The 20968-nt window shown below is 32.0% G+C and overlaps 1 protein-coding gene across 2 annotated transcripts in view; it reads left to right on the top strand.

Moving 5' to 3' along the window:
• The first annotated feature begins 541 nt into the window (after positions 1-541).
• LOC142348305 (uncharacterized) overlaps positions 542-20968 on the top strand; it is a 28731-nt gene continuing 8304 nt past the window's right edge. The window contains exon 1 of one of the 2 annotated variants that reach the window (XR_012760720.1): positions 542-652. Coding sequence is in view for 1 of the 2 variants with exons in the window: in XM_075399604.1 (XP_075255719.1) it covers positions 9284-9314 (31 nt within the window). In the remaining variant the exon portion in view is untranslated. Of the gene's footprint in view, positions 653-9228; positions 9315-20968 lie in introns of those variants that run through there. The other variant, XM_075399604.1, reaches the window with a different exon arrangement.

Raw genomic sequence — 20968 nt, forward strand, 5'->3', positions numbered from 1 at the left:
AAGTCCATAAGAAGTGCACATGAGAAAAAGTAAAAAGATCAAAAAAATTTTAAAAATTAAAATTTATGTCTAAACTTCAAATAAAGCTTTAAATTTCAGATCTTCAAGCCTTTGTATGCGTTCAGTGTCAATTTTTTTTCTTTTTAAAATTTTTGTTAGTAATCAAAGACGACATTTTTTTAAAAAAAAAAGGTTGTCAGTGTTTTCAAGCCACTCCAGAGGCACATTAACTACCAAATTGACAAAATTTCCATGCTTAATAAATCTAAAGCTATTGACATTTAGAAACAAAATTCTTCTAATAACTAACTACACTGACAGCTCAACTTTTTCTCAATCGTTTTCCTTGTTACAAATTCCCAGGATAAAGTAGGACCGGTTTTAGATGCCGAAAAACAAGAGAAAAATTTCTAATTAACTGTTCATTCTTTTGTGACATAACAAAATAAATCCCTAATTAGCTGTGCGTAGTGGTTTTCGTTTTTATAATCCGGGGACTATCGGCTGACGTGAACAAAAGACTGTATTTCACAACTTTGAGGTGGGGTGCTTTTCAGTGTAAGGAAGTAAAATAAATTGGGAAAAATTCGGGAAAAAACAATAAAAAGGAAATCTATTTTCTTATATCATTCTACAAATATACGTTTCACAGGTTAGCATCTTTAATTCAGTTGTAATATTTTTGAAGCTTTGATTGATCAAATTTAGGTTTCTTGTGATCGCTTTTTAATTTGAGTATTGATGATTTTCAACATTTTAACATCATGATTTTGTAGCATTTTTGAAAGAACTTCGCATTTGATTTTTCATTTTTTTGAAATTTATTGTCATTATGCCAGTTTTTCCAACTTCTGGAACTAGAAAATTTGGTTAGGTGTTTGATAATAAGTTACTGAAAAATATTTTTGGCTTTGAATTAGTTTTTGGCTATGAACTAGTTTTTGCTATGAACTAGTTTTGGCGATGAATTAGTTTTGGCTATGAACCAAGGAACCTCCTCCGAATAAATTTTCTGTGCCAATTTTTATTCTAACTATATCGAGAAGAAGTTGAATGACTTTTAATGTCCATCAGGATATGATTGAACCAAAACAATTATTGTATACGGATTAATTTTTGTGCTCATTTTAAAGAAATGGACAAGAAATTAAAGGTTTGAGACTCATGGGGCGTCAAATAAGTTGAGGGAGTTGCTACTATAATCAACCATTTCATATACCGGAACCTCATTCAAATCAATGGACCAGGTGACCAGGTTTTTAACGTTTTCAATTGCTCTCAAACGAGGTTTTAAGCAATTATATTTGTCTTGTTCGTCTTTTATGCGATTTTTCGCTGACCAGTTTTTTGTCTGACGCATTTGACTTTTCGTCTTTAAACGGGATAAACAGGTAGCGCCCAACTGGTATTAAATTTCATTAGAGTCCCTTAGTTGGATTTAATGGTCCTTCTTGTGCCTAGCGTGGTGAGGCCACTGGAAAAGCTGTAAAGGTTAAAAGGTCGTTTTAAGGAGTTTTTGGGCCCAAATTGTTGCAATTTTTCGTGTTATTTCGTCATCTTTCGAAATTTTTGTTGGACCAGTCTAAACTGGAGGCTGATTAAAGATTATAAAGTTGATAAAGCTGATTAAAATTGATATGACTAATTTAAGAGCTATATGGTTTGGTACTCCAAACAAAAACATGCCAATTTTTACCAATTTTTAAAATTTTTTCAAGTTTTTATGAAAAAGTATGTCATTTTTGGATTATTTTCAGACCTAGGTGTCAAAGAAATTCCTCTAGGATTTAATAATAGTTTACTGCATAATTTGCTGTGTTAATGGAATGGTTTTCATCATTTTAGCAATATGATTTTGTAGCATTTTTTGAAAGAACTTCCCATTTTTTTCAATTTTTTGGAATTTCTTGTCAATATGCCAGTTTTTCCATCCCCTAGGGCTAGAAATCTTCCTTAGGGATTTGATAGTAAGTTTCAGAAAATACATTTGTTTTGGCTATGAAATAGTTTTCAATTTTTTAATATCACAAGTTTTAGCAATATTTTAAAGTTTTTTGAAAATTTTGTCAATTTTTAGGTTTCTCCAGCCTCAATAGCCAAGGAAATTTCTCTAGGAATTGATAATGGGTTACTCCATAGTTTCTAGATGTAACGAATTTTAGCATTTTTCGACAAATTTGCATTCTTTTACATTTATTGCCATTATTCAGATTTTTCAGCCTCCGGGGTCAGAAAACAGAATCTAGGTTTTGATAATAAGTTTATAAAAATTTTTTGTTGCAATGGAATAGTTTTCAGCCTTTTAAAATCATAAGTTTTAGCAATTTTCTGTTAAAACTTTTGGTTACTTTCGTGTGATTTGATTTTTTAATGTCATTTTTTAGGTTTCTTCAGACTCATGAGCCAACGAACCCCCTCCGAATAGGTTACTGCATAGTTTCTATATGTAATGGAATGTTTGTCAAATGTTAAATATCACAAAATTAGGCAGATCTTTTTCAAATTTTTCTTCTTTTTGGCATCAGGAGCCCAGGGAGCTCCAAGGTTTGATAAAAAGCAGACTTATAGTTTCTAGAGTTATTGGAATTGTTTTAGATATTTTAATGACATAAGTTTTTGCAATTTTTTGATAAAATTTAATTTTTGTTTTCAAATTGTTCTCGTGTTCCAAGTTTATTGATCTTTGTACAGTGAAACTATTTAAGTTCTGAAACAGGGATACTGGATAGTCTCTTGAGACAATTGAATGGTTCCAAAGATGTCAAAATTACAAATTTTAGCAAGAGTTTTTTTTACAATTTTTAGTTGTTTTTATAATTTTTGAATGTGTTTGTCCTTTTCTGAGTTTATTGATCATTACTGGCCAAAGAAAATTTTGAAGTCTTACTGATGGGTTACATTACCAAAACTCCAGAAGCAAACAATTGTATTTCGATGCTAAATGTGGAATGTTTTAAACTTTGCACTTTTTAGTTTTCTATATGATTTAAATTATGATCTATATGATCTAACAAAGCTACAAAACAGAGTCGAATCCCATCATAGTAAATGATTGCAGCTCTCTCTCTCTCCCTCTGTGTCGGTTGGATTTTTTTCCTTTTCTTTTTTTGTTCACATTTTATCTTACTCTCTCTCTCTCTCTCTCTCTATATATATATATATATATATATATATATATATATATATATATCTATATATACATATATATACATATATATATATATATATATATATATATATATATATATATATATATCACTCTCTCTTTCCTTAGCTCTTCAGTTGATGCCGCACATCAGCTGCTACTATGTGGCTAGATGTCATCTTCTATTATCCTCATCAACGCTGAATTTTAGTAGAGATGTTTTATCATGAATGACTTCACAAGTACTCTTTTGGGAAATAAATGTTAAATGCTCCAGGTCGTTTGTAGCACTTATGTTAATCCTGTTATTTCTCTGCGATTTTTTGTTGGACCTAATTTTCGTCTGACTCATTAAACGTCTCGTCCTAGAAACGGGATAAAGAGTTAGCGCCCAGTGGGCATTAAGGTCTTTTAGAGTATTTTGAGCTCACTAGTCCCAAAACATGCGATTCACAGAAAATGTTTTTGAGAATTATACTTATGGTGTGAAGTACTTTTCTTAGAAACTGATCGTCATCCAAGTTCTCTCCTAATTTTCTGATTTGTTTTTCGTCTTCAAAATTATCTCCTAAATTGTTGATTTTCAGGGCTCAGTAGGTCAAATTTTTTGTGGCCATGTCATAGGACACTAGATAAGCTGTCAGAGTACCTTGACGTTTTTTTCATTATGCCACTAATCTCCATAATTTTCCATTTTATACAAATATCTCGAACACCAACAGTCAGAAGTCTAAGTTCTCTTCTTTCTTCAAATGGAAATTTATTTTTAAAGCAATTTTCCAGACCATACTCATATTTTAGATTAATTTTTTTGAGACTTTTCTTAAAATTTTTTGTTTTTTCCTCTGTTTTTTTTTTCAGACCAATACGAATGTTTTCTTCTTATTCTGTCTGGGTAGTTTTTTTGTTATTATACTCACAGCACCAAAATTCGTGATTACTCTATCAGAGGTTAAAAACATTGATAAAAAATTTTGAACAGTTTTCTGAAAAAAGTATCAAAAATTATAATTGATGGGTGTCTGAGATAGCTCGGACTTTTGAAAGAAAATCATTTTTCAGGTCATCTTGAGGATTGAAATCTCTAAATTACAAAACGAATCGACATGGATTCTCCCGTCATGAATATTGCAACTGAAAATAAGAGAAAAAAATTGCAGTTTTTGAAACCTTTCTAGACAAGTAGGCTCGGTAATGTGCGATTGCACATAAGGATCCGACCCCGCTGATCCACACTTTTTACGTATTTCTCCAGAAAATAAAGGACAGATAGAAAAGTCCAAAAATTGTTTAAAAAATTTTTTGTATGAACGAAAAGATAGTCTCCAAAGCAAATAACTCAGTGGAGTAAAAAATAAAATGATGCATTAAACTATTGAGATATGCCAATATTAAGAAAGCAAGTCATAACAAACAGCAAAGTCTAACAACAACAACAACAACAACAAACTCTAAACACATCAAAAATTTTATGCCCGTTTTAAAAAAAAATTTTTTAAATAACAAAGTCATAATATAGTCAGATAGAACTGAAGCTAAACAAAATAACTTGTAATTCGCCAGAAAAGATATGGGACCAGTCCATAACAAGGCTTGGTAACAGCTAGACAATATAGAACGAAAACAGTAAAGTTGAAAAGTTCGCTTATAATTAATAAAAAACAAATAATTTCAGAGTAATGAAAGCCATTAGAATTCAACTGAAATATCCCATAGGTTTACCATTACCAATGCTCCTATAGAAATGGATTAACAGTTGTCGGTATTAATTTTTTTATGCTGTTACAAAAAGAACAACAAATAGACAACAAACAAAAAAAATAAAACTTGCCAGAAAACACTTTCGAAGCCGTAAAGCCATAATTTGGCTCCAAATTATGTTCGATTGCACTTTCGTCAAACACTGATAATGTATTATGTGATTTCTCATTAATTAAACTGTTTAACAATAAAACAAAAAAGGGAAAAAAAGGCAAAAGTAAGTAACAATATCCAGAATGGGTCTTATGTCTATAAAAAGAACGTCAAAAATAACAAAAATCAAAAATTAAATAATTTTTTTTGTGAAAAACCTGTGTCGAAGCCAGTAAAGGCAAAACGAAATCTTTAAAAACATATCGTTTTTGACAAATTCTTTTGCCAATAATGTCCTGCTTGGCCTGCAATTAACGAGACTAGGTAACAAACAGACAACAAAACAGGCTAATTGAAACAAACAGGCAAATTGCGAAATTAATGTATTTTTTTTAAATTTTGGAAAACAATTGTTTTCAAAGTCATGAAAGCCCCAGCTATCTACTAATATCAGATTATTGGCTCATCTTTTCTTCCCTGAAAGCCAATGAGACGGGGTCCTTGTAAAGGATATTTCATACAACTAAAAAGACAAAGTTAAAATGACAGTTATAAACAAGATTAAAAAGTTCAATTAAATTCTTCGAGAAAGTAGTGTCGAAGCCCTTAAAACCGTAATATAAATCTTTAAGGAGTTTAATATTTTCATTTTGGCCTTATTTTGGAGGCCAATAATATGTTATATGAATGAACTGCCAATAACGTGATAATGCGACAAAAATAGAAGACATGAAAAATTGGCAAAAAGCTAAAAACTAAAAAAAATGTAAAATCTAGTAGTATCAAAGCTAGAAAACCATAACTTAAGGCAGAAAACCTCAATAAACATTGAATTTGATTTCATTAGAAACAAGAAGCTTTCTTTCATTGCTGACCCTAAGCTACAAGTTGACAAAGTAAGAAAAAATAGAGGCAAAGTTCAACAAATTTAAAAATCAAATTTTTTAAAAGTCAAAACGACCATAAGCTTTCAAGTAACAAATTAGATACATCAATTTGAAGCTAATTGGAAGGCCAATTGAACCTATCACTAGTAGGCTTTGATTTGAATTGTTCTATTATTTAATTAACATAAAAGAGATCAAAGTTTTTTAAAAAAAGACCGACTGATTAAAATCCAAAATACATTTGGATTGTAACAGACCAATATTGGTCCAAAACTAGCCCTGCTTATGCTTTTTGGCCATTCAGAACACCTAAAATTTTTGAATGTCATAGATACAGATATCTTGTTAGTTAAAAAATCAAAAAATAAATGCTGCGTTTTTGATAATCAACGAGTGATAACCAAAGCAAATAACTCAGTGGAGTAAAAAATAAAATGATGCATTAGACTATTGAGATATGCCAATATTAAGAAAGCAAGTCATAACAAACAGCAAAGTCTAACAACAACAACAACAACAACAAACATTAAATACATCAAAAATTTTATGCCCGTTTAAAAAAAAATTTTTAAATAACAAAGTCATAATATAGTCAGATAGAACTGAAGCTAAACAAAATAACTTGTAATTCGCCAGAAAAGATATGGGACCAGTCCATAACAAGGCTTGGTAACAGCTAGACAATAAAGAACGAAAACAGTAAAGTTGAAAAGTTCGCTTATAATTAATAAAAAACAAATAATTTCAGAGTAATGAAAGCCATTAGAATTCAACTGAAATATCCCATAGGTTTACCATTACCAATGCTCCTATAGAAATGGATTAACAGCTGTCGGTATTAAAATTTTTATGCTGTTACAAAAAGAACAACAAATAGACAACAAACAAAAAAAAAATAAAACTTGCCAGAAAACACTTTCGAAGCCGTAAAGCCATAATTTGGCTCCAAATTATGTTCGATTGCACTTTCGTCAAACACTGATAATGTATTATGTGAGTTCTCATTAATGAAACTATTTAACAATTAGACAAAAAAGGAAAAAAAAGGCAAGAGTAAGTAACAATATCCAGAATGGGTCTTATGTCTATAAAAAGAACGTCAAAAATAACAAAAATCAAAAATTAAATATTTTTTTTTGTGAAAAACCTGTGTCGAAGCCAGTAAAGGCAAAACGAAATCTTTAAAAACATATCGTTTTTGACAAATTCTTTTGCCAATAATGTCCTGCTTGGCCTGCAATTAACGAGACTAGGTAACAAACAGACAACAAAAGGAAGCGAATTGCGAAATTAATAATTTTTTTTTAAATTTTGGAAAACAATTGTTTTCAAAGTCATGAAAGCCCCAGCTATCTACTAATATCAGATTATTGGCTCATCTTTTCTTCCCTGAAAGCCAATGAGACGGGGTCCTTGTAAAGGATATTTCATACAACTAAAAAGACAAAGTTAAAATGACAGTTATAAACAAGATTAAAAAGTTCAATTAAATTCTTCGAGAAAGTAGTGTCGAAGCCCTTAAAACCGTAATATAAATCTTTAAGGAGTTTAATATTTTCATTTTGGCCTTATTTTGGAGGCCAATAATATGTTATATGAATGAACTGCCATTAACGTGATAATGCGACAAAAATAGAAGACATGAAAAATTGGCAAAAAGCTAAAAATTAAAAAAAATGTAAAATCTAGTAGTATCAAAGCCAGAAAACCATAACTTAAGGCGTAAAACCTCAATAAACATTGAATTTGACTTCATTAGAAACAAGAAGCTTTCTTTCATTGCTGACCCTAAGCTACAAGTTGACAAAGTAAGAAAAAATGGAGGCAAAGTTCAACAACCCATTTTTTATTTAAAAATAAATTTTTTTAAAAGTCAAAACGACCATGAGCTTTCAAGTAACAAATTAGATAGGTCAATTTGAAGCTAATTGGAAGGCCAATTGAACCTATCACTAGTAGGCTTTGATTTGAATTGTTCTATTATTTAATTAACATAAAAGTGATCAAAGTTTTTTAAAAAAAAAGACCGACTGATTAAAATCCGAAATACATTTGGATTGTAACAGTCCAATATTGGTCCAAAACTAGCCCTGCTTATGCTGTTTGGCCATTCAGAACACCTAAAATTTTTAAATGTCATAGATATAGATATCTTGTTAGTTAAAAAATCAAAAAATAAATGCTGCGTTTTTGATAATCAACGAGTAAAGTTAGCAAAAAACGGAAGAGTTTTAATTACAGAGCACTCTCAACGGAAAATGAAGTAGAAATTGCCACCTTCGGAATCTAACAATATTCTGTTAGTTGTGTTTTGTTGTGCACTTCCTGCAAATTTAATCAAAGTGGACTGAAGAAACATATTTTGTGCTGTTTTTTGATGAAAAAGTCTGGATTTTCAAATATTTAGCCAGATTTTTTGACAAAGAAATTCAATACAAATAGCCGACAATATTTTTTGTGCTTAAAAATAAAATCAACAAGACTTTCTTTAAAAAATTATAACAAATTTTAGCAAAATTGGCAAAATTTGTCTGTCAAAATTCCAAAAAAAATGAATAAAATCTGCGGAATTCTCTCTATTTTCTCAAAAGTTTAAACCTCGATAACTCCCGAAAGAAACGAAAATCAAAAAAATCTTTTTAATTCCAAATTCTACGCTGGACATGCTTCTAATGATACCAGTCTCAACTCTCTACGATGAATATATCGATCGGCCAAAATTGACTGAACAAAAAAAAAACCCAGTTGTGTATATAGTTCCTCCCCCTCAAGAGGGGTCGGAACAAATATCTTTATTGTCTAAGAATGTGTTTTCAGGAAAAATGTTAACGAGGCCCTCCAATGGGTGATTTTCTGGTAGCTTTGCAGTTATCAAAATTTTAAATTTGCTTGTGTCTATTTGGGCTCAAAATGTCTAAAAATGCAAAGTAGAAAGTGTTGTGGACAAACGTTTCAGAGGCTCGTTCTGGTATTTCTTTTGTGTCCAGCTTCTTTAATAATTTTAGTTACAACTTACTAGTTTTGGGGTCAAGACATTGAAATATACAATTATATTCAGATTAAGGGGAATTCAATCAAGACTATCAAGACTTTTTCAGAGAGAAACATAGGAAAATATGCGTGTAATGGCTCCGTGATTCTATTCTTAAATGCAAAGTTATTGCAATAAGCCTCTCAAAATTTTTTCAATGAACTATAAAGCAGGTACTTAATACTGTCAATCTAATTTTTCAATGACTTTATAGAAACTGAAGTTGTCAATTTGCTTTTCTTAACGCCTGTTTTCAACTCTCTCGAACAAATTTCCTCGGCCAGTCTGTTTTATTGTCGCTTAGAAATCTGCATGTTTAAATGGATCATAATTGAGCTGGACATACTATTTATTGCTCTTTAAAAAATGGTTGTGATGAAACCTTCCATTTTATCCTGTAAGTACAGAGTTATAAACAAGGAGGCTCGTTTATGTGCGTTCGAACATTATGTTCTGACGCCGCTCATCCTCATTTTTCACTTAATTGTCTACCAATTGAGGAAGAGATTAAAAAAATAACTATATCGTTCAAGAAACCATAAAAGAAATCAACAAAAAACATACCTTAGAGGGCCGATAGGACCTGTCCTTAGTGTTACTACCAGAAAAGACAGCGATAGAAATCAAACATTTACAAATATTAATTACAATCAAAACTCGTCCCTTCTTTAAAAAAACTAATTACCAAATCAAAATGACATCAGATGAAGCCTATGCTTGTGAAAAAGAAACATGTACTTCACTAGGAAAAAGATATGTTTTTCCTCAGTTTGACTGATAATATGTCAACAAGAGAAGAGCTAAAGGGCGGAGTTTAAAAAAAACGTTTGCATTTTTTTGACAAAAATATCAAACTGATTAAAAACTTTATGTATCAATGGAAATCATTTATTCTTTTATACCTCACTAGAAAGTGATTGAGGTCTTTCATTATCCAGGATATGTCATACAACAACAAAAGAACGACAAATACAGGCAAAAATAAAAAAAAAATCAAGAATTTGCACGAAAACGGTTCCCAGCCAATTAAACATTTAGCTGTTCACTAAGCACAATAACTTTTGTTGATTGTTTATTTCAAATGAAAACAAAGCCGGCCGTTTTGGTGATACTCTGATAAGAAAACAAATCTAAAAAGTGGACATATATGAAAGAATCGCGAATAGTTTATGAATACTTGTAGTGCCAAGAACAAACACAGTTTGAGAAAAATAAAGCAGTTATGCAGAACCAATTGTAGTTTGTTAGACATTGGACTTGTCTTTAGGGAAACTAAGCTACAAATTAGCAGAAATAAGATTGGCAAAGCTCAAAAATCAATTGTTTTTTTTTAAAAAAAGCAAATGTTTCCATAATTAATAACAAACACATGCCTTGAACTAAAGAATAGACAGTTTAATTTGCAACGTTACAAAAAATTCGGTGCGCCTGTTATAATTGAGATTAAGGCATTGGACTATGAATTAACAATAAGTCAAGCAGAACTAAAATGTTTCTCAAACAACTTTAAGAAATCACAGTTTTGAAGCCATTAAATTTAAAAGATTAACTCGAGAAATCTGAATCTTCACTTCGGTCTCCATCAAACATCAAAAAGTCTTGTAATAAAAAAGAACATCTCAAAATGACAACAAAGACAACACCAAACATTCAAAAGTATCTGAAACTGACCCAATTTTTCAGAAATAAATTGACTAAGACCTAAAGACATCAGTCAAAGCGTTCAGCGTCTAGAGAAATTGTTGTTTGGTTCAACAAAAAACTAGTGAGATCTCTCAAGATTGAAACTATATTACGAAAAGATACAAAATCGTTAAATAAGAAAGAAATGTGAAAGTCATTAAAACCATTAGCGATATATCGATGTTAGTCATTGACTTGAACAATATATCTATAGGTGGCTTTTGAAAAATTGTTAACCAGTATATGGCATACAAGAACTAAAAACAAACAAAAATTCAGGGCAAATTTAAGAAAACTGCAACAGAACGGAGTCGCAGCCCATAAAACCGTAAGTTCTAAAAGCAAAATTTACTCTAAATTGCGCAGTTTAAGCGCCTTTTCCGATAAAGTTTTTAAGTAATCTGACAATCAACAAAAAAACAACAAAATAACAGCAAAAATGGGTAAGTATGCACAAAAATCACAAAACTTTGTATGAAAACGAGTAATACAAACCCAAGTCGCTGTTATTTGGAAAAAAACCGCCAGACAGAGTAGTTTGGGCATTATATGAAAAAAATTGACCTGTAATCCCAGAGAACAAGCTAACAATTGACAGAAATGTCATAAAAAATTGACAAAATTTAAAATATTACTGAAATTTCCCTAAAACAATTATATTCAATGTCAGAAGATACATTAGATAACAACCGAATGCGTTGTTTAGGTTCAATTAAACCACTTGAGGAAGCAATTTGGATCTCTGATTTTTGAAAACTAGAATTAATCTTCAAAATGATTATCAAATGGTGGTAAAACACAAGAACTCACTTAAAGTTTACTAAAACTCTTTGTCAAAACCATAATAAGCATTAGACTTTCTCTGGAAAAAAATTGTAAAAAATCGGCTTCGTTTTTGCGTTAGTGGGAGCTGACCATAATTGAGCCGTAAGTTGAAATTTTTGTCTGTAATTAACTTGAAAAACAATGAAGCAAAATCTTTTGAAAAATAATAAAATCAATTAAAATTAAAATATTTCTGATTGTAGAAATCTGTGATGAGATCAAACATGTACCCAACTCTGCCGCGCGCCTAATAACCACCCAATTTTCCCAAATGTCTGCGAAATAGATCACTCGGTAAGTTTGTTTATTCAAAAACAATAAACAATGATGCTTATTTTATTAATAATGAGTTAAATTTGCCAGAAACGGCAGAATTTTAGTTCTAGAAGACTTTTATATTGAGCCTATTTTCAAATAGCAATTTTTTTGAAGATTACAGAAGCAATATCAGCGGTTTACAGGTCTCTACTTTTGGCAAATTTTAACGCGGTGTACCAAAAGAACCGTATTCTGAGCCCTTTTTGATGACAAAATTTTGAATTTTGAAAATTTTATCGAAAAAAGCTAACAAAAATAATCAATCAAACTATTCAGCAACGCTCTTCTATCTTTAAGAAAAACAATAACACTCTATCATTATAAATTTTAACATTTTTAAACTTATAAAAGCAAAATTCAGCCAAATTTTAGCACAATGTGAATAAAAACTGTCAATTATTTACAAAACTTTTAACCTGGATTACTCCCTGTAAATAACCAAATTTGAAGAAATCTTTTTAGTTCCATGTTCTACGTAGGACGTTCTTTTTTAGTGATACCTTTCACAGTTCTCTACGATGAACAAAAAAACCATTTGAGTATATGGTTCCTCCCTTCCCACTCAAGTGGGTGTCGGAACAATTACACAGATTCTACGTCAAAAAATAATATGACAATTGTGTGTCAATGAATGACGTCAGAACAAGTGAACTCCGAAATTTCACCGATTACTGTCTTAACAGCAGACTCCATTATCGTGAAAATTTCTCATTTGAACTATTTGTTTCTATAATGTGTGTAGTTTTTCATGAACAAACGTTAATTATCCACCGACATGCAGAATTTTATGACACTGCTTAAAAATTTGCCGAATTCTATCTTTGCCGGATTCCAGGGACCCTTTTAACACCTTTTTATCATGAATATGAATTAAAAGCAAAATTTTTGCTGTCAAAGATGACTGGCATGCTAGATCGCGTTAGTTCCTACGTTTTCTGCTAGCTGCCAGTTGTATTGAACAAAGTTTTAATTTTTACTGATGAATTTAGTTTCGCAAAAATATTAATGCGTAAAAGCAGCAATTGAATTGACTATTTTTATTCTTTTTTGAATTTGATAGTCACCGTCAATAAAATTTACGTCAAAGAGTACTCCTAAAAATTGCAGGTACGTGATTTTTGAATTGCGTTGTCTGGTTTAATTGTTTATTCTAATTGAAAACTAATAGAAAACTAATAGAAAAGTTTCGATTTATTCAACTGTTTTTCCAATTCTCCGACCTTGACGTTGACCCCAAGTTCGGGAGTCGGAAAAATAAATAAATAAATATGAAAACACAGATGGAAACACTAAATACAAATACAAAAACATACGGAGAACTAATAAAATCGCAATCTTTGCAACATTTTTTTTGATAACCAATATTTGCAGAAAGATATAAAAGTCGTATCATCAAAAAGCTTCTGAAAAACTGAATACTTAATTATTTCAGGAGGAAAAGGTTTCGGATTTTCATTTCTCGAAGGATACTTTGGATTTTACGAAATTTTTCACCATTTGGAGCTTTTCAAGCCTCGTTTTTACATGCTCACAAAATAATTTCCTAAAAACATTCAAGGTTCAACTCGATACCATCAAGCTTGTCACCAGAAGGTGGGGTTAAAAATGAGAGAGTACTGTAATTTGTTTCCTCTTTGTTTAAACAAAAATCAGCAACCAAAATGCATGCATTTTTCTGAAAACATTTCTAATGTAGTCACCCCATATGCTTCCGACTTACAAAGATAGATTCATTTAATGAGTTAATTTTAGAGACACTTTCAATCAACTGATCTACATTGGCTTGGAAGAAAATTGAAACGGATTCTTGGGTCGGCTGGTTCTAATTTCCCGTACTTTAGTCGCAGTGGGTTTCAGCGCTGTACCATTGACTTTCTATTGTAGCCATTACTGTACCAGACAAATAGCAGTATAAATAACTTTGCCAGTCTGCCCAGAGTCGATTAGGAAACATCCCAGTCTATCCTTCTTTGCAGCCTCATTTACATTATTGGTCAACGCTGCACAGAATGTTTCAAATCAGACTGTAGATACAAAGAACTGACAGACTGTACATAGCAATATTTGAAAACTTTAAATAACTCGATTTCATGCATGATTTTTTAACATGGCGATACCCTCACGAGCTATTCTAGCTACTTCTACTAACTACACCACAACTAACTCGCACAATGACTTCCACCGACCTCCGACAACCTCCGACGACCTCAACCGACCTCCGCCGACCTCAACGGTTTCCACCTGAATTCACCCCATGTGAATGCACCAATGTATATAAAAGTAGTAAAAGCTTCGGGCTTTCGCCCGTGGGGTGTAAAACCCGGTGTTAATCAGTCTATTTATATTTATCGTTTTCCAGTGTTTGAATAGTAGATTCAATGGTCTTCATTTGTTGTGTTTTTCAGATCTGATTGAAACTTGTTTTCTTGACTTCCTTGTGAGACTTCCTTCACTGCTTGATTGAATTTGTTTATTGAAATGAAAAATATACAAGTGACATTTGAATTCCATAGTTCGATCATTGAGTGCGAGAAAGAATTGCTTTTTATTGTTGGTGATCCGGAGAAAAAAACATGTCATGTCACTGTTACGTTAAAAAAGGTAGTTGATATTGATAATGAAAGGGGCGATCTAATGATGAAGATGCATAAAAGACGGGCGCCGAGTGAGAAGGTTATTGTAATTGAACGCAAGGAGAAAGATATGAGTGCGCGCATTGTGACTTCGTGTCACGTGCACAGTACAATACCGCGAGGCATGTAGCACTTGTTCACGAGCATAGCATTGAGCCCACGAAGTGCGACCTTTGCGAGTTTAGAACCATCTATAGATCGAATCTAAAGCGACATCAACAAAGTATGAATAACAACATCAAGCTGAAGTCGGAGTTGGAGTCGGAGTCGAAGTTGAGGTCGGAGTAGAAGTTGAAGTCGGAGTCGGAGTCGGAGTCGTCGGAGTCTTCCATGGTTCCCTTAAATTTGTTCTGTCTTTATTGTTTATAGTGTAAATGATACTTTTGTTTTACTTTTTACTTTGTTTATAGTTTGTTTACTGATTTTGTTTACTGGGTTCACGTATTGGACCTCGAGTTACTGGAATAATTGCATCAAGAGACTAAATAGCCGCATTTATCAGATATCTTTTAAAGACCATTTAGAGATACATCAGGGATCATTTATCAAAAAGATCAACATCATTAAATTGAAGCCCGAAGACTAAAGTATCAAGTGTTGCTGGCGTCTTGCAAGGTTTTGTTCCTTTGTTGCATTAGATTTCGGTGCCCGAATATGCACACGCTGCGAGCGAAATTTTGATCTCGTTTGTTTCGTTTCTATTAAGTGCAAACAAATGCAGTAGTGAAAATTTAATAGCCTCTTGAGACGGCATATAAAAGTGGTTAATTTATACGCGCCTTTATGCGCAGATAATTGTCAGCCGGCAATTATTGCTAATCAGGCAAACGGAAGAATAAATTTAGTTATGCCCAGACAGATAACAGAGGCTGAAAACTTTCATGCTCAGAAAAAGTCAGTTGAATGACTCATTGATCTCTAAAAACCAGACTGTACATTAAAAAGTGGGACATGAACAGAGCAATGCCCGGACAAAATCCAGTATGGTTTTTGCCCTGAATCAGCATTGAATTGCAATGCTAGAGTGGTCCGGGTTATATTGAATTTTGATGAAATTTGGTGAATTGCCATATGTGGAAAGTTGTCTATTAGGTAACCGGGTCGAGCTACCATTGAATCCCATTGACGGATCCTAGAAATTTCATAAAAAGTCTTTCGACGGGTCAGTGGTTCCTTATTTTTCTCTGGTCATAGGAAACCCATCGTTGGGAACTTCTAATTTTTAGTTGAACATAGAAAACCTATCTTTGAGATTTCATTTAATCATCGAAAATCTAGTCGAAAAAAGTCAAAAATTGTCAAAATATGTCCTGAAAGGCAAGGAAATGAAAGGTTTTTGTGAAGAAACGTTTGCAGACAAAACGTACTTAGTTTTATAATACATTTTGTTCATGATCTGAAAATGATGAACTTTGTCATTAGTGCGCTCCGAATTTTATATCTAAAAAGACTAGATAATTGGATGACAAAGGATTTTTCTCATTTTGACTGTCTTTGTAAAAATCAGATTAAAAATATCCAGACCGAGTTCCAGTGCATACATGAACTATACAATTTTTAGGCAATATCAGGAAACGTGGTCAATTTTTCACTGAACTTTAAATTTAACATTAGTTAGGAATCATATTTTGATATAAGAACAAAATAAGTTACACGGGTGTCACATTATCAAACTTTTAACAAACCGTTTATTTACATTTACATACATTTACATTCATCAGCAGTATACCTTTAATTGTCGAGCCGGATAAATCTTTGTTGCGACTATAGAAAGACCTTTGTTGCGCTACTTTGTAAGTATTTTTGACAAAAGCGTCCTTTAAAGCAATGAGCGTAAGATCAGCCAATCAGAGGATGAGAATTATTTGGCTTCGAATCTCATTTTAGGGCCCTTTCGTCTGCACCGGTTCGGCCCTATCAGCGTCCTCCTTTCTGCTGAAACTCCTATCTGGGAATAACATCAAGGACATTGTGTTATTTTGAAAAATCGCAATTTCTTTTTTTTTGACGGGTCGAAAATTTATGTAAAAAAGAATTTAATTGTTTCTCTTTTGATTGTTAATTTACATGAACTCAGCCTTTTCTCCTTTTTCTTTTGTTAATCCCAATTTCCATTACCTCATGCTTTTTTAAGATCATTGAAACCATCTTGAGGGATTAAATTTGTGAGTACCTTCTCGACAACAAATTAATAATCAGTATGGTTTTAGGAACAAATTTTCATCAATTCCCTATTAGTTTGTACAGAATTCATCAAAACACAAACTGACGCTAACAATTTTGTCAAAACAGCATTTCTTGACCTATCAAAGGCTTTTGATTCTATCAATCACGACATTTTGGATATCACGTTTGGCAACTTAGGTTTTGATGAGAGCTCAAAAAATCTCTTAAGAAGGTTTGTTACAAACGTCCGTCAATTCGTTGTACTACAAGATTGCATATCAGACGGACTAATGCTTCATAGAGGTGTACCACAAGGAACAGTACTTGGTCCGCTCCTAATTAATCTATATATTAATGACATGGCAACAAGAGTTGACAATGAAACTGAACTTATACAATATGCTGACGATACCGTTATTTTAACTTTTGATACCTCCATTGACAAAAGCAAAATCAAGTTAGAGCAAAATGCAAACAAACTTATTCGATAGATTCATGAACATTAACTCACAATTAATACCTCTAAAACTGAAATCAAGATATTTGGTAAGAGCAAAACAAAAGATTTCAATGAACAGATAAATATAGATTCAATTCCAATAGACGAGAAACCTGATGTAAAATATTTTGGGGTTCGTTTAAACAGCAATTTAACGTTTCAAGAGGAAGTGAAGCATATCCTACGAAAAATGGCCCGAGGAATAAAACAATTTATGCTTTTAGAAAATCAATTCCACAAAAACTTTTGATACTTGTCTTAAATGCCCCGGTATTATGTCACTTGCACTACTCAGCAGTTATCATTCTTGCACTTGAGAAAAATTTAATAATATCTCTCAAAAAACAGCTTAACTGGTCGTTACGAGCAACCTTTTTCAGACAAAAATTCGAATCTGTTCAAGATTTTAAATGCAGTCGGAAAATACTCCCCGTAAAGCTCTTTTTTAAAAAAATGCAATACTTTTGAAAAAAAAAACAGTTACGACCTGCTTTTTCACCAACATCGGACATCCTTTAATTACCTGGAATCTTCATGAGTCTATAAGGACAAAAAAATTGTTCTGGGACCAAAAATTTTCCTCTATCAAAATGCGAAACTCGTTTGTTAGATTACCGATACTAGATTGGATTGAACTACCAAGTGAAATTAAAATCAAACAAGACAAAAAAGTTTCCCCAGGCAACATAGAACTTTCTTCTGCTCAACTTACAAAATGATCCCTTTTCTGTGGAAGGTTACTTGTTCAACATGGCATGACTTTAAATTTGGAAAATTGAATTAGAACTGTTTACTGGTTGGGTTGACATTATAAACTTAATTAATTTTTATTTTCAGATATGCGACATAATTTGAAATAACTAAAGTTTGCTGTTGTAATTTGTAAATAATAAATCCATTTAAATAATTACACTGCCGGACTAACATCAAAAGTATACTCGTTGATATGGCTCGGAATTCAGTGTTTTTTTATCTAACTTTTTTAATCGAAATTTGAACATTCTATCACGGTGGTCTCAATTATAAAGTATTTCTTTATCTTTTTGATTTTCAAATCAAGGGTGCTACATATTTAGACTACTAGAGAATGTTTTTGATCGCGGCTACGGCAGTGATCGATTTTTTACATTCTGCACGTACACGATCGTGATTTTTTTTATTTGGACTGATTTTGATCGACATAGGTAAGGCAAAGGACACGCCGAGAAGGTACAAACAGTCTCCATAAACGGCGTCACTATTGCAGAAAAGCCCCCCGCGCCCAATGTTAAGGTTTTCTGCGTCATCGCCTTTTAAGGTAACGAAAGTCGAATTCTGTAAATCAGGTTGCTTTATTTTCATTCAAAATAGTGAACATTACAAAATAAAGCAAATCATAGACTAAGGTTCAAGTTGACAAAAGAGTTCAAAAGGGAATGTTTTGCATTTACATTTTTGTTTTGTGCTTTAGCGCCGTAAATATTGTTTTTTTTCTTTTTTCTCTAACTTTCTTTGTTTATTTGGTTTACACAATTGTTTGTTTATTTCAGTTTGTTAGGTTCCTAACCATTTCGCTCGAACAGTTCCTAAGCACAAAATGTCAACAGCATTTTCTCATTTTTGATTTCAATTGTCGTTACAAAATTGTACTTTATCGCAGTTAAAGTAGAAGTTACCAATACATCTCTCAGATCTTGAAAATTGACCAAGGCAACCGGGTTAGAGTACGTTCATTTCCGAAACCACTAATGATGAGACGTGCGACCTCTTTCAAACTTTCCAATTTTTTTTTCAAAATTCTTTTTCAAAATTGTGAAACGGATTTTGTCATGTCTATATTCTCTATCCTTGGAAATTGTGAAGAAAAAGCGTGTAAACTTGTTTTGACTTAAGTAAACGAAAATTAAAACCAAATAGTTTAGTATACTTGTATTAAGAGGAAAAACAAATTCTTTTTCTTTCCAAAAATGTAAATAGTTAGTATAGCCGAAAAGTTAAAGTTTACATGCCTTCGGAATAATCAGCAACATCTATTCGAATAATCAAAATTATACAAATCTACTGGTTTTTGATTAATGTTGCCCATTAAGCTGTTCGTTCCTCTATATATAAACAAAAACCGAATGGTCCTATTTGTTTGTCTAATTGTATATTTTCATGCTGACATTGCAAGAACTCTGATCAAGTTTTTTTTGAAAAAAAATTTTCCCGTTGCTCTTACACTAAAAAGTAACCTAATCTACTTTTGTATGCTCTCTAAAATCAATGATCTCTGACTCGACTTAGTATATTTCCGCGTTCTTAGTATCAGCTGTTGTGACCGTTTGTTTTGACAAAGTAAATTTTTGAAAAAGTTAAATTAGCTGGTAGGACATGTGATTTGAGAAAAAGATCATGGCAATAATCAAATTCACGACGCATATATTACACATTGATGCCCCAGTTAATCTGTCGATTTATACTCTGTTAGTTTTTTGCTGAAAAGGTTTGTAAACAAAACTCCTTTTTATGGCAAATGAGAGAGGACTAAAGATTTGAAAACATGCAGCCTTACTTCCAGAGGTATATGGTTTCTTAGCAGATATAGTGATCGAATGGTAACCGCCATTTTTCTTTAAAAAAATTCAGATGTATTTCAAATGACAATTTTTTGTCAATTTTTTTCCTTAACAACGACAACCCTCAAAGGATTTTCTCAAAATCATTTTTATGTGATTTTTGGTTCTATTTCGTCCTTGGCAAAAAATAAAGAAGCGATTTTTTCATCAGCTTCCAAGATCAGTTGATTTTCCGTGAAGTACCTGTCTCTCTCCAATAAAACATTTCCAATTGTTTCTGGTTCATATGGTTAACATATAAAAGAAAATCAAAGGGTCCTAAAACTGTGTCTTTGGGGTACTCTAAAATAAACAAAAATTTTTGCTGACACCTCGGAATCTATTTTAAGGCCTTGTGATCTTTCTTCGGGAAAAGATTTTAATAAGTTTTTTTTCGGGCTTAGAGAAGTTGAAGTACTCTGCCTTTTTTAAGGTAGATTTTATGCGAAATTGAATTGAATGCATTTGCAAGGTCTAAAAATTGCTGCAATGTTTTTCCATTTTTAATCTTTTCTATTACTATTTCTGTAAAAAACAATACTGCATCTGTTGAAAATTTTCGTTTTCGAGTCCAAATTGGTTGTTATTCAACAGATTGTTTTGTATTAATTTAATCTGTCATTGGCATAAAGAGAAGCTTCTTAATTAGCTTAGCAAAAAGTTGGTGCGATTAAACATACTTGTAGCAAAAATCAACCCAAAAAAAGCACAAAAAGTTTTTAGGAATAAGTTTCAACCTGATAGACACTTACTTAAATCCCTTTTTAGTTTTACTTTCGAAAAAGGCTGTTTCCGTTTTCTAATATTTGAAGGCTCCTAAAGAGGAGTTAAGGTGATGGTTTGCGTTTTGTTAGAAAGCATTTCTTCAGATTTTCCTTACAATCTTGTTTCTTTTGTTTTGCCTCTGTTACCAAGCGCACCTTTTGTGCTGTTTCACTGCTATCTTGATAAAGGAATTACGATAATTGAAGTACGAGGAATTACGATCACAGATATACGAAAAAAGGAATTGATTCAAATTTTTGTTTGTTTTTTGGTTTGCACAACTTTGAACTATTTTATTTGAGAATTATGTTCAAGACTAAATTACCTACAAGACGTGTTTTTTAGAACCTGTTTTATTGTTATGAAAAAATTTCGAGAGTTCGTTACCATTTTATATGTATTGTAGGTAAAGAAATATCCTCAATTATCCTCCATAATCCTCATTTATGCTCAATTATCCCCAATTATCCTCAAATAATTAAAGCTTCAATTAATCTATTCCTTAAAAACTTTAGAACGTTTCGTTTTACGAATTGCATTTACGAAAAGAATGTTGCACAGTCAAATGAGACAAGCAATTTAACGA

The sequence above is a fragment of the Convolutriloba macropyga genome, chromosome 10, assembly GCF_964194025.1.
Source record: "Convolutriloba macropyga chromosome 10, txConMacr16.3, whole genome shotgun sequence".
Lineage (NCBI taxonomy): Eukaryota > Metazoa > Xenacoelomorpha > Acoela > Convolutidae > Convolutriloba > Convolutriloba macropyga.